General features: G+C 46.6%; 1 protein-coding gene across 1 annotated transcript in view; it reads right to left on the bottom strand.

The window, feature by feature from the left end:
• LOC142574784 (ATP-binding cassette sub-family A member 17-like) overlaps positions 1-13,748 on the bottom strand; it is a 93,720-nt gene that overhangs the window by 1,370 nt on the left and 78,602 nt on the right. The window contains exons 18-20 of the mRNA XM_075683798.1: positions 9,469-9,753; positions 2,540-2,754; positions 739-987 (exon numbers count right to left, since the gene is read on the bottom strand). Coding sequence (XP_075539913.1) covers positions 739-987; positions 2,540-2,754; positions 9,469-9,753 — 749 coding nt within the window. The remainder of the gene's footprint in view (positions 1-738; positions 988-2,539; positions 2,755-9,468; positions 9,754-13,748) is intronic.

Here is a 13,748-nt window from a genome sequence, read left to right as displayed (position 1 = left end):
TTTAGGCGACGCGGCTCCTCTTTCCGCTCACAGCGCGACTCCTAGGCGCAGCGTCCGATGCGGGACGACTCTGAGGTGATCGCTTTGCCGTAGCGCGTCTGGTGGGAAAGCGTCCCCTGCGATGTGTGCCGTGCTGCTGGCGAGGAGTCATGCGTCTGCGTGGTGCTCCCAAGCGAGATAGAGGAGGATCCCATCGAGGCGTCAGCCCCATGATCGCGTCCGCCTTCATGGCGCGTCGCGGCCCGGCTGTCCGTTCCGATCACGACGGTTGGCTCATGTAGATCGTTTGTCCCTCCGAGACACCTAGTTCTTTGGTTCATTCCGCTTGCTCAGGCGCACGTTTCGTCTTTGCGTGAGTCAAGAGCATGCCGAACGAATGAGTGGGCGGTGCGAACGGGGTGCGATAACGCTCTCGCGTTCCACTCTTGAAGGCGAAGCTTAAGCGTCCTCCAAGTTTTTAGCGTCGTTGCCGTCGTCTCAGCGTAGCTTGTAAGGCCGTCCATCCTTCAGTTACGGAGAGGCCATAGCTTTCGCGAGTGTTCGCGTGACCAACATCGGACGCGTAGGCGTCTATTGGCGACATAATTCCTGACACAGCACGAAGCACGCTCTCTTAACAAAGTGCCAGAAACGCTGTCACCCGTACACGCTCACGTGTCCAATGCTGATCACTCGAAATTTCGCGAAGGTGATTGTATCCCCGAAACTGCGGGAGCGCGCTCGTCAGTGCTCACCCACCTCTCTGACCGAGTCGGACAGCTGGACGCCTGGCATGCGGCACTCGCCAATGCTCATGCTGGTGAGGCCGCAAAGCATGCGCGCCACGGTGCTCTTGCCGCAACCGTTTACGCCCAACAGGCCCAGGCACTCGTCTTGCTTGAGCTCCAGCGACAGGCCGCACACCACGTATCCGTCGTCGTACCACTTGTGCAGGTCGCGGGCCACCAGTGCGTGCTTCGACGCACCCTGCCCGATCGCCTCCTTCGCCTGCAAGGAGCGAGATCAGACCGAGGGGAAACGCTGCGGCGAGCGGAACAGGCGTCGTTTAGAGCAATTACTGGGGCTCTAAACGAAGCTCCCACAAGTGGGAGCTGTGTCTTGCTGCAGGCTAAAATGAACAGTACGGTCCACTCTTAAACGGAATGCCATAATTAGTCTTCATACCAAGATAACTTAGGCGAATCATCAAATTCACAGTAAAGAGTGCTCAATGTGAGGCGTTAGGTAGACCGCTAATAATAATAATAATAATAATAATAATAATGTCACGTAGTAGTGACGGTGAAGAAAGAAGCAGTACGGTGGAATACAAAACTAGCTTTTATTGGGCGAACCTGTGCCCACAAAACAGGCTACACTTATAGCACAACGATAGCGGCGAACACGGTCGGCGATCGTCGGAAATCTGATCAGCGGGTCAAGTGTGTCGGCTTTTATAGAGCAGTCGTCGAATGTTCCAGACTAATCATTCGGACCCACGTGCCTTCCACAAAGTTCTACACCATTCGCGTCACGCGATGAAATCAGATAACACAAGGTTCGGCGACAACAGACAGCCGGGTAGAAGCATCGATAACTTTCCAGAAACTTCGGATACATGCAGGCACGTGCCGCGCTGTGCGATTACATTTCTTAAGCGGCGAAACGTGGTCGCCCGATAAAGATAAGTACACGTGTCAATAATAATAATAATAATAATAATAATAATAATAATAATAATAATAATAATAATAATAATAATAATAATAATAATAATAATATGCTTCGGACGTCTTTGTGTCGGAATTGAGCTCTAATCAGTCACAGAATAATAAACTGGTGCAGTTTTCAACAGCGGGTCGTACCTGCAACCTACACTCTACGCATCGTACTGTACTGCACAGCACGTAGTGTACGTACTGTCACTACTCGTTCTTCAAGTACAGCAGGCGCTCAAGGCCTGCAACGTGAATGAAAACGCAAACGCACTGCGATGTCTTTGAGCGTGTAATGGGCAACGCATCGCCAGCAAAACGCAGTGTATTCTTTTTAGTTTAGATACGTAGCTCTTAATGAAGTGGAGAAAAAACTCAGCATGACGAGCCCATACCTTTAAATAATCGAGGCAAGCATCAAGTAACAGTAAGTTTGTCAACTACATGGGAAGAAACGTGCATAAGAGACTGCTAAGAGTAACTCACAAGATGGTGGAAAATTCCATTGCACAGACTGCGCAACGCACAAAGAAAACAGTGTGAATAAACAATCAATCAAAACTTGTTTAAAAGACACTGTGGGCGTTGGCAGGACAAAACACGCTTACTCAGCAGAAGAAAAAACAAAAACAGTACACAGCAAAAAGGATATCGAAACACTCGCTACAAAGCTTTACGCAAGACATCTTTTTTATAAATAAATAAATAAATAAATAAATAAATAAATAAATAAATAAATAAATAAATAAATACTTAACTGACACCACATACTGCGTCGTTATCAGTGAAATGGATAAATCTCGCGTTTCAGCCATCGCTACACGTGGCGACGAACTTCCTCCGACCTGCGCTTCTACTTCCGGGACGTCCTTGCTTGGCAGCTTTCGGTGGTCTGGCATCTCTGCCGACTCGGTGCAGAAGAGTTGTCCCGAGTCGCGGCAGCTGATGTAAGCGAAGAGCAGCACCACGTACGCAGCCAGCAGGCACAGCTCTGTGCCCACCGCGGCCGGGTTCAGCTCGAACGGGCTCCACGACACGGACGGAGCCCCCTCCTTGAGCGCTGCGAAGCACCGAACCGCAGGTACACGCCGGTGGAGCGCTCGTCGCGACGGAACAGCGCGGAAGATGCACGGAGATGGGAAGGCGCGCCGCAATAGCGATTAAAACGATTCCCGTGGAAACGAGAGTTGGTTGCCAACCTGCTTGCAGAAGAACGATTTGCTAGGTAGTACGCCGTTGCCGACTTCACTACTTCGAGTTTCCACTTAATCAGGTGTCGCGCCATCGGTTGGACACCCGATTAATTCAAATGGTTCAGCAGCGTCCCCGCTCTAGAGGTGGTCAGGTAGTCCTGACCAAACTTCTCTGGGAGCGCAATTTTCTATTTGGCTACCAAGTTTGATTTTCGAGGATCCTCGGGCTTTAGCATTCGCTACAAACGCGTAATTACAGGTGCTTTTATATCGCGCTTGCTTGCAGTAAAGTTTACTGTCAAGATTACCTATATATATATATATATATATATATATATATATATATATATATATATATAAATTATTTATTTATTTCGAAAATGACATACAAATACGAGCCTGCCCAAGCCAACAATGGGCTTGTGGGGCAGCGCTCGGCAGAATGGAGCAAGCCAGGGAGCGGCACAGTAAATCAATTATGTAGAAGACTCAAAGTAAAACTAAAGAAAGGAAAGAAACGAAATTACACATACAAATCAAAAATATAAGATTTAACTTCTTTCCGTGTGCTGGAAGATAAAACTTTATCTGGCAGGTCATTTAACACATCAGGTACATAGAAGGCACGGACACGTTTGCCATATCTTGTCCGTACTCTTGGTAAGGTAAAGCGGTCGCGTGTACGTAATGCTCTGGCGGGGACATACGGGAGGCAGAACTCATTGTTCCATATACACAAAAGGATTACCGTTTCTTTGAATAACAGCCTGAACGAGGGCATGTGCGAGCATGAAAAAAGACTGGAATTGTTAGTAATGTGCACACCATACATCACCGCCCGAATTATGGATTTTACTAAAGAATCAACTTTATTGCGCGAGAACACTAAACAGAAATAAAAAGAACAGATTCCATATCTCAGCCCACTGTACGCTAATGCATGTGCTATTGTTTTCCTTACGTAAATTGGGCATAGTGCTTTAATAGAATGCAGTAGGCAGGCTATTTTGCGCAGCCTTTCACAAACGTTAGCCAAGTGAGTGTTCCAGGACATGTTAGAATCGAAATGAACACCGAGATAATTGACACTTGAGAGGTATGGAATAGGAGAGCAAGAGCAATTATTACACAGAGGAGAATGAAGAAACAGTGGAGTGATGACAGGAATAGATTTCAGTGGATCGTGAAAACATACTAATTTAGTTTTATTCTGGTTAATAGAAATTAAGTTTTTATGGTACCAACTGATAACATTTGTAGTGTCAGTTTGTAATTCAGCCGCGGCTTGATGGTAATTAGTATGACGAGATACTAAAAGCGTGTCATCTGCGTATTGAAACACCCGACAGCGAAAAATTGCTTGACTGAGATCATTAACGTACAAGTTGAATAAAAGGGGAGCTAAAATCGACCCTTGGGGAACTCCAGCGCTCAACTGTCTAGGTTTGCTTTTAATATTTCCGAGAACTACTACTTGAATTCGACCGTGCAAATAATTCTCAAGGAAAGTTAGAAAAGGCCCTCGGAAGCCATAGCTATGAAGTTTACAAAGTAAATATTCATGGTTGACGGAGTCAAAAGCTTTTGATACATCTAGAAATAATGCACAAGCGAATGCACTAATTTCAAGAGTACTATTGAGGAAATCGGTTAATTCATCTAATGCTAATCTAGTGCCACGCCCACAAGTAAATCCGTACTGATTAGGCGACATTATGTTGTGCGCATCAATGAAGCTCTGCATTACGTGAAAAATATGCTTTTCAAGTATAAGAGCAATGCACGAAAGTATCGAAATTGGCCTGTAGTTTGTGACAACATTGACCTGTCCGCTTTTGAAGAGAGGAACTACAAGCGCTTCCTTAAGGCCAGGCGGTATTTCTTTTGTGGTTATAATGTTATTTATAATTGCTAAAAGAACATTCTTCAGGGCCTCGAAATTTCTGCGAAGGACGTCCACAGATACACCATCTAATCCAACCGACTTGTGCTGTTTTAAGTTAAATAAAATATAGCGAATATCATCCTCGGTACACTCAGGCAGGAATGCAGAGTCAACTACCGATTGTGGCATACAATAACTAGCCGTATTACCGGACAAGCTTGCTGCAGTAGACGAGAAAAAGGAATTAAATTGGTCTGCTAACGTTATAGATGGTGGACCGAAATTCTTCGCAATAGTTTGGTATGCGCCTTTCCGGGGACGACCCCTTAATTCGTTAACCACGGACCAAGTCTTGGACGGGTTATTTCTAAATTCAGAAAATTTACCTTGGAAGTGCTGTCGCCTGGCACCTCTAAGCACAGCAGTGACTTTATTGCGAGCCATCTTATAAGCTTCACGAAGTTACTGATTATTAGGTGAGCGCCGACAACGCGCCCAGGCTAGTTCTTTTTCAGCTAACGCGGTTAGAGCATTTCCATTTATCCACGGGCATTTCGGCTTTCGTTGCTTTAAGACGACTACGTTTTTGCAAGAGTGCACTGCCTGCGTATAAACGGCAATAAAAGATTTATACAGGTGACTGGCAGGAACTTCTGCTAGGAAAGATTTCCAGTCGTAGCCTTGCAACAATGAGTCCAGCTTTCTTTTATCAATAACCTCTATCTGTGATACTGGGTTGTTAGCCGCAGCATGCTGAGACGATAGAAAGCTACACCCAACATAGAAGTGATCGGATAGCTTTTGCTCAATAACAAACGCAAGTACCTGGTCGTTCTCAGTGCGAACATTGACGTGATCTATGCATGAAGACACAAGCGATGTGCCCAAAATTTCGACACGTGTGGGAAGGTTGATAATAGAATCTATTCCAACGTCAGCAAGCGTGTTCAAGTAATCAGCTACAATGTGTCGTTCTTTCTTCAGCACGTTAATGTTAACATCACCGATCATGCACACGTGACCAGATGGAAAAGCAAGTAGATGCAATTCGTCCACAAACTTTCTAACACTTTGATTTGGCGGCCTATAAATAGCGAGCAATGTGATGGCAAAAGATCGTGTGTGAATACGAAGGGCTAGCGATTCAGCACTTGTGAAAATTATGTTCAGAGAAAATATGCATTCGTATCCGTAGTCTACACTAAACAGAATACTATAATATAGATAATCAATTGATTTTATAAAAATATACGCGGCTTCAAAGGCGCAGACGGCAAGGTCACGAATCGATCGACTGTTTTTGCGATGTACATGCACGGTTGCTGATTTTATTGTACTTAAGCAAGTTGAAGCTCGGTAAACAAAAATCGTTTAAACGGAAATTCCGGTTAAACTGAACAACATGCCCTTGATTGGTTGGTTTTATATTGAAACAATGCAAGATAAGATATCCTACAAGTCGAACTACATAATCAGGCTCTAAAAATTTTTTTTTTCATAGAACGCCAGGATTTTATTTTCTCGCAACACCCGTCCTCTGTGAAGCAACTCCAGTTCTTCTGGACGCGTAGCGTGTGCCACACATCCAGCGTCTTTTTTTTTACGTGTTATACAGCGACGCTTCCGCCCTATATGTTGGCGCCAACGAAATCGACAATAATCGGGGTAAAGACTGGCCCTTTTGGAAGAATTACAATGTAGTTAAATTACAGTTACAGTTTCTTTTTTTGGGGGGGGGAGGGGGGGAGGGAGGGGTCACGAAACCTAAACAACAGCCCTTTAAATGACTGCCAGTAGTTATTAGATCCCCCGGTGCTAGTACTAGCTGTGACGGAGTAGAGTGCGCTACGTGCGTGTAAATTAACGAACGCATAGTCTACGACGTTCCGTGTCGGTTGCCCCATTCAACGCTTAATATTGTTACGATACAACGAACTCTCAGAGACCGGCCGAGCAGAATACCTGTGGAAAGGAAGACGAAGTGGGACATTTGCGCTTTGGAGGCTAGCTGGTTTTCATCTTCGTCGCTGGCTGTGCTGTATCTGTATATACGGTCCATCGTCAGTAGTCTCTTTTGTCTGTGTCCCTCCGCACACAACAATACGCTTCATCACATGACAAGGTGGTATAGCGGCGCAGCAAACGTGAAATAACGCGACATTGTGCAACTATTGAGTCAGAACGCATGTTTCGATCTGAAGCGAAATGAGTTAGACCTACATTGTCTATACCCAAATGGCTTGGATTTCAATTTGACTTCAACAAGCTCCTTAGCGCATAATGACAATTACGATGCGGCTGTACAGCGGGGCGCAAACGTTTTCTTCTTTTATAATATTTTTTCAGAGGACTGAAAGCACTTGTTGGGGCGACTTATGATATTGTCCGCAAAACTCGGTGCAATGATTGGAATTCGAGAGTCACGCGAATAAATCGGGAGAGTTAGAAGGCTTGCGTATCTACACTGGCCGTCGATAAACAAAGTGTGCGCACCGACCAGAAAAGGGAGATGACTTTTTGCAACGCTGTCGACAAGGCGTAGCCGTTACAATTTCTCGACATGTCGACTTGAGAAGGCCGGTGGGTGTAGGCGTTTTGAAGCTACTAATAAACCAGAAATGCACCTGAATCACAAATCACACAAAAACAGAACTTTCCGCCTGTGGAAGACGACCCCATATATTCTGCATGACGCTTGCGATGCTCTGCTGATCGAGCTACAGGGATGGCTGTCCCCTCGTCCACTTCTCGGGGATTTTTGTGTATGTTGTCTAGGTCTTGCCCTAGCTTGCCACTAAAAAAATGAAAAATATCTATAACGTTAGCCTCTCGGTTCCGCTTAGTCAAGTAAAATCAAGGCGCATTGCGCAGCGCACAGTTCGCAGGTTTGGAAAACCGTTGAATAAATAAAATGAGATTATGGGGTTTTACGTGCCAAAACCACTTTGTGATTATGATGCACGCCGTAGTGGAGGACTCCGAAAATTTCGACCACCTGGGGTTTTTTAACGTGCACCCAAATCTAAGCACACCGGTGTTTTTGTATTTCGCCCCCATCGAAATGAGGCCGTCGTGGTCGGGATTCGATCCCGCGACCTCGTGCTCAGCAGCCCAGCACCATAACCGCTGAGGAACACGGCGGGTGTTGAACAAATAATACACCCTTCTGTAGCACCATAACGTTATCGCGGACAAATGCCGCGATGACGGGGCAACAGCTTAAATAGACGCCAGAAGGAAATATTAACTCGAGAGAGAATGAGAGAACTGACTTCTGTAATGACAAATTCGTCATTCATAACTATTGCAGAGGTTTTGTAATCGAGAAAGGGGAAAAAAATTGGGGCCGCCTGTTTACGGCCACGGTACCTCTCATGCTACTTCAACACTCGCCGATTCACCGAGAGTGGCAGAGAGGGAGGTCACAGGGACATTGCGTCAACTCACTTTTTTTGGGGAGCGAGGGCGATTCGAATTGGAGGGAATCGCAGCAGGAGTGTCGGCTGTAATTGTTTTACGCAGCAACGTCATATAGTGGCATAAAGAAAACGACGATAGACTTCTACACTATACGAATAATCTGTCGATCTAACTCTACTTACTATTTTTCTTTAGTGTTCATTTAATGGCTGGCTATGGTGTTGGGCTGCTGAGCACGAGGTCGCGGGATCGAATCCCGGCCACGGCGGCCGCATTTCGATGGGGGCGAAATGCGAAAACACCCCTGTGCTTAGATTTAGGTGCACGTTAAAGAACCCCAGGTGGTCAAAATTTCCGGAGTCCTCCACTACGGCGTGCCTCATAATCAGAAAGTGGTTTTGGCACGTAAAACCCCAAATATTAATTCATTTAATGGCACGTGACTCATCACTTCCTTGGCGATTTATTTCAACGAGCACAATATATACGCCTGTCAACACTACATAAAAGGAGCAAGAAAACAGCTGGAAACACAAACAGAGAACGTAACTGTCTATGAACGCGTGCATCTGCTGTCTATTGTTCGCATACCAAACTTGTTTTTCAATAAGCACGAGTGCGGGAGTGCTCACGCCATGACGGCCCTCTCTAATCTCGAATGTGTCTCTGATCTCCTGTGACTGCCGATCTCGATAAATATCTTGTATACGCGCAACGAAAGGGCTGACATCCATATTTGATACGATAAACTTCCAAATGGCGCTGCCTGTTCTCGACGTCTGCAAGTGAGTAGGTTCACGCTGGCGATCCATAATACAAATTCCTGTTTAGCCAACGTACGACAAACCACAGGCATCTCATACAACACCACATCGATCTTGCACGGAGCAAAACGTCGCGGGCCCTGATTTTCGTACGCGTAGCCTTTCGCACACTCATCAAGCAAGGCTCGGTAAGCCGTTACCTACCGTTGCTCACTCTCTGAAGCGACGGACATCCCATCGTAGCGCTCGACGAGCGAGCAGCGTGAAAATAATGATGAAAGGCGCACCTATAATTTCGTCACGTGTGCACTTCTCCCTGCTCAGCCGAGCTACGCGCGCTGAAACTGTCCGCGTGTGGCGAAACGCGAGCCGCATAGAACGCGGGCAGGGCGCGCGCGCGCGAGCGGCAAACTAGAGTTACTGTATGTGCTACCGCAGGTAGCTACCTACGGTAGCATATACAGTAGCTCTACGGCAAACGTACGCCGCGACAGCTGTAAGCTCCTCCGTACCGGCGCAGCACATGTCCACGGGTAGCTTGAGGAGCCCGGCGAAGAAATCCTCGCGGTACGTGGCGCGGTAGTCGTGGGCGTCGCTGCACAGCGAGTGCAGCGCCGTGGTGTTCTCGACCGGCGTGGCGGCCATGTGCTCGCAGGTGAGGCGCACCCACTCGAGCACGATGACCTTGAGGACCGCCACGGGCACCGCGCACGGCGGCAGGGCGGTGCACAGCGGCCACGCGTCCTCGCTGCCCACCGTCGTCGCCAAGAACAGGCACGCCTCCATGCACAGCGAACCTGTCGTCTCCGAGACATTAATTAAACGTTAAGTAACTATTATTGCTATAGCAATTACATCCGCACTCGAGGCGAATTTTCGTTGTTGGTATGTATGCAATGTGTTTACCCATGCTCCGTATATGCAAGAAAGATGCTACACTGTTCAGCCCCAAAAATTGCTCAAACTAAGGCTCGTATTCTTGAGCAAATTATCTTTAAGAATTTTTGAGGACTGCAGCGCGCTAACAAAAGTAATTATCATCTCAATCACGACGTATGTCTTTTGTCTTAAGCTTTCTGAGACCGTTAAAATGGGCAAAACAATGTTAGCGCTCGCAATCCGAAAGCGATGCAATTTCTCTGGCGCCGCTCTTTACGGGCACCGCAGTGGGGCTTGTGAGCTGCGATTACAAACCCTACGCGGCGTGTTCGAACTTTCCGAGGTGCCAGAAACATTGGCGCACCCACGTATCCGGGTTCAGTCGCACTCGCGTACATTTAGAACACCGTCCGAACAGTTCAAGCTCAGCCCTGAACAGTGCTATCGCTTCCAGTGCTTCACCCGTTCTTTACTTATGATTAAGCACGCGTGATGCTTGAGCAATAGGGTGTATAGAATGTGCAGTGCAAATCTTGCTACATATGTAAAATTTGTGGCAGAAATCTTCGCAGATAGATACTTGTTGCAGCACATGAAGACCCATGCGTATAGACCAGACACACAGAACGAGCGCATACTCTCAATTGAAGATTTGATTGGTAGATGACATGTATAGGGCATGTTTCTACGAAGGCTGCCGAAAATTCCTAAATAGAGAGCACTCAAGATAAAAATGCGATTTTCACAAACTGCATTCTCGGGAACGGCGGACATCAGTAAACAGGTAAAGTGTTGCAATTGTCTCGCTAATTAGTTAAATACATTTAACAATATTCTTAATTACCGCTGTTACCAGGTTACTGACACTGTAGCATTTGTAGCTACTGACGAGGGGGTCTTATACGACTTTCAAGTCGCGCAGGAGGTCTTTTTTGAAAGCTCTGTACCACGAGACAGCGCCTAGCATTTTCGCTGGGCAACTGAAACAGTATTTGAGAAGCGAAGAAAAACCACGTGTACCAGAAACGTCAGCTGTTGTCGTCTTCTGACGTGCCTCGGTTTGCGCCACGTCAGACGCACCATCTTTCTTATTTCGACTTGGTGATTACCACTCGAGGCAAGCGCTTCCCTCACTACGTCATCGATTCGCCAGAACAAACAGCACACTCCGTTCCATACGTAGCAGTCAACGCTGTGGAAGCTACGCAAGAAGTTCGGTCAAGTTATCACTCCGCGCGTTCCGTCCACGCTTCGCTGCACGCCAACAGCGTCCGCTTGCGCGAGCATGCACGGGAAAATCCGAAAAGAGCCATAAAAATTAAAAAAGTGATTTATAACAACGCAATAGCAGCCATTTACTACAGTCTGTGTTTGTTTCTAAGGATTAAAACTTGTTTCATTCGATTACTGAGCCTGTATAAAGAGCACAAGTGCGGTAAAAAATCATCCAACTGTCCCTGCAATTGGAACGAAGCCACTCAAAAAAGAAAAAAAAAGACTCTAGCGTCCACAGCGTTGACTGCTGTGTATGGAACGGAGTATAGCTGTTTGCCAACACTTGCCTAGAGCATTGCTTGGAGGTGTGCGTGATATCTGGACGTTTTAGTCCCCTTTATTTTTAAAGGTAAATAATGAAGTCTTCTGCTCTATAATTCTGTTTCCTTATATTTTTGTCCGCGCGTGCTGTCGCTTTTAATAAAATGAAAATCGCGCCCTTTATAAGCGTTTAGACACACTCGGAGCTTGCGAATGTTATGTGCTGGCCAACGCTTCCCGCTGCCGACGCAAGCCAAGGGCATGCACGACACGAGCCGTTATCATCAACACGTCACAATAAGAAACACGGCGCAGACCGCGACACGCCAGAAGACGTCAACAGCTGACGTTTCTTGTATACGCTGTCAATAGCTGCGTACGTGCGCTCATTAAGTTATTTAGTGCGTATTTAAGTGTATTGCACTAATTAGCGACAACATTATAACGCTTAACCTGCTTCCAGATGTCCACCGTTCCCGGTAATTAGGCTTGTGAAAAATAGCCCTTTTATATCGAGTGCTCTATTATAAATATTTGACAGCCTTCACAGAAACACCCGGTACAAAGCGATTCCATTCGAAAACATAAAAAATAAAAGGAATCTACGATCATAAACAAGAGGACCAAGAACGCAACAAAAAAGAAAAAAAGAAAACGGAGAAACAACAAATGCAGTATAATGTGTCATGTAGTGTAAGCGCGCGTGCTAAGTGAATATGCATATTCCTTTTCCGACAATGAGACCGAAGCCTGGCTGACGCATGCGTCCGCCAGTCTTTTAATGTGCAACTCTTCGACGACTTCGCGAGTTGTTTGCCACCTATGTTTAGAAAGAACCTCCGTATGTACAAACAACCACTATATCCACATTAATGTTTCCAGTTATAGTCCCATGACGCGCAACACCAACTGCGGCCTCTGGAATTACTTTTTTCATGTTCTGAACCATGTTTTCAATAGGCGATTCCCGTCCCGCAGTACTAAAGCCATACTTATTTGTTTGCAAGAAACAGCCCGAGTTTTTCAGACTTTCCCATGACTGCTATCTAGTTGGCCTATTGCATGTCTTCGGTTAAGTCTGCACCTTGCTAAACTGCGATCAAAAAACATTGCTAAAAAAATAACTTTATAGCATGCACCATGCTAGGATCGGCGCACAGCGAGGTGCTTTCATTTCTCATTTAACCCTCCGAACTTTTCAATATCCAATTTCATTTATTGCGCCTGTGGCAGAAAATGTTTAGTATGTGCAAGCCATTCCTTTCATACAAATGTGCCAATAGAAAATGGAAGATAAACTAATGACAGCGTCTTGAATCGAGCCTTCGTTTGAGAAGCATCTCTAAAGGGCCTGTAAGATAATATTTCCAAAATAAATGTACTTGTTAAATTGAATGTGCAGAAGAAAGCTTAAAGAATGTTCTCCTTCGAAGCGTTTTTGGTAATTATAATTATAGCGCACCTATATCTTACGTCGGCTTGTCCTCACCCCGTAGTAAGCCAAGCCTCCGTACGCCGTGGGAGGCACACACGCACTAGATTGAAGTACTGCGCTCACAGCACCATGCAATTTTAGAGCGCAGCTCTTAGGTGCCCATTCCTGCCTATGGCGTCGGCCTCCTTCGGCAAGGTTCCTTGGCGTTATCGAGCGAACGAGCACAGCGAAGGATGAAAGAGCGAACGCGGAGCGCTGCGGGGAATGAAAGACGGTGATGGCGAAGAGAGTGCGAGTATGAAAGCGAAGGAGGAGGGTATGGCGAAAGCGTGAGAAGAAAAGCGCAGTGTGCCACGCAAGACGGGCTCAGCGGCGACTACCGCTACAAGATGGCGCCAGAGTAGCGCGCCGTCGTCTGTTCACTGATGGCATGCGGCAAGCGCGTCCTTCGAAACCATATATGGAAACAAAGCGCTGCGTGAGCGGAGGTCTGTCTGCGGCGGCTGCTGTGAATCGCGGCCACGCGTCACCCACGAGCTGCCTCTCGCGATATCCCGATTAGCGAGGCAGTAGCGCCAGTATGCTCCGTTTGCAGTGTGCCGCATGAGACAGATTGTCCGCGCCAGCCAATATATCGCGAAATGAAAACACGCATACAGCCGCGCTCCAATTTCGCACTTGGAAGTGTCGTAATAGTCGATGAATTTTTAACAATGCGCATCTACTATATAGAAAGACTGCCAATCAAGTCGCGTCTGTTTTCTGAGTTGTGGCCCCGCCGGCGTTGCTATTTGTCACAGTGTTCATTATCAATGACAGAGCGCTTCCGCTGTCGACGTCATGGCGCCGTGTAGTGACGTTAACGCTGGTGACTGATGAGGGATGTCAACAGAGCGTTGCTGAAGAACGAGGAGAAGATGCCTTTCTTAATTTCAGGCACCG

This window comes from Dermacentor variabilis, chromosome 3, assembly GCF_050947875.1.
Source record: "Dermacentor variabilis isolate Ectoservices chromosome 3, ASM5094787v1, whole genome shotgun sequence".
In the NCBI taxonomy this organism is placed as follows: Eukaryota; Metazoa; Arthropoda; class Arachnida; order Ixodida; family Ixodidae; genus Dermacentor; species Dermacentor variabilis.
This window is presented reverse-complemented; position numbering and strand designations above follow the sequence as displayed.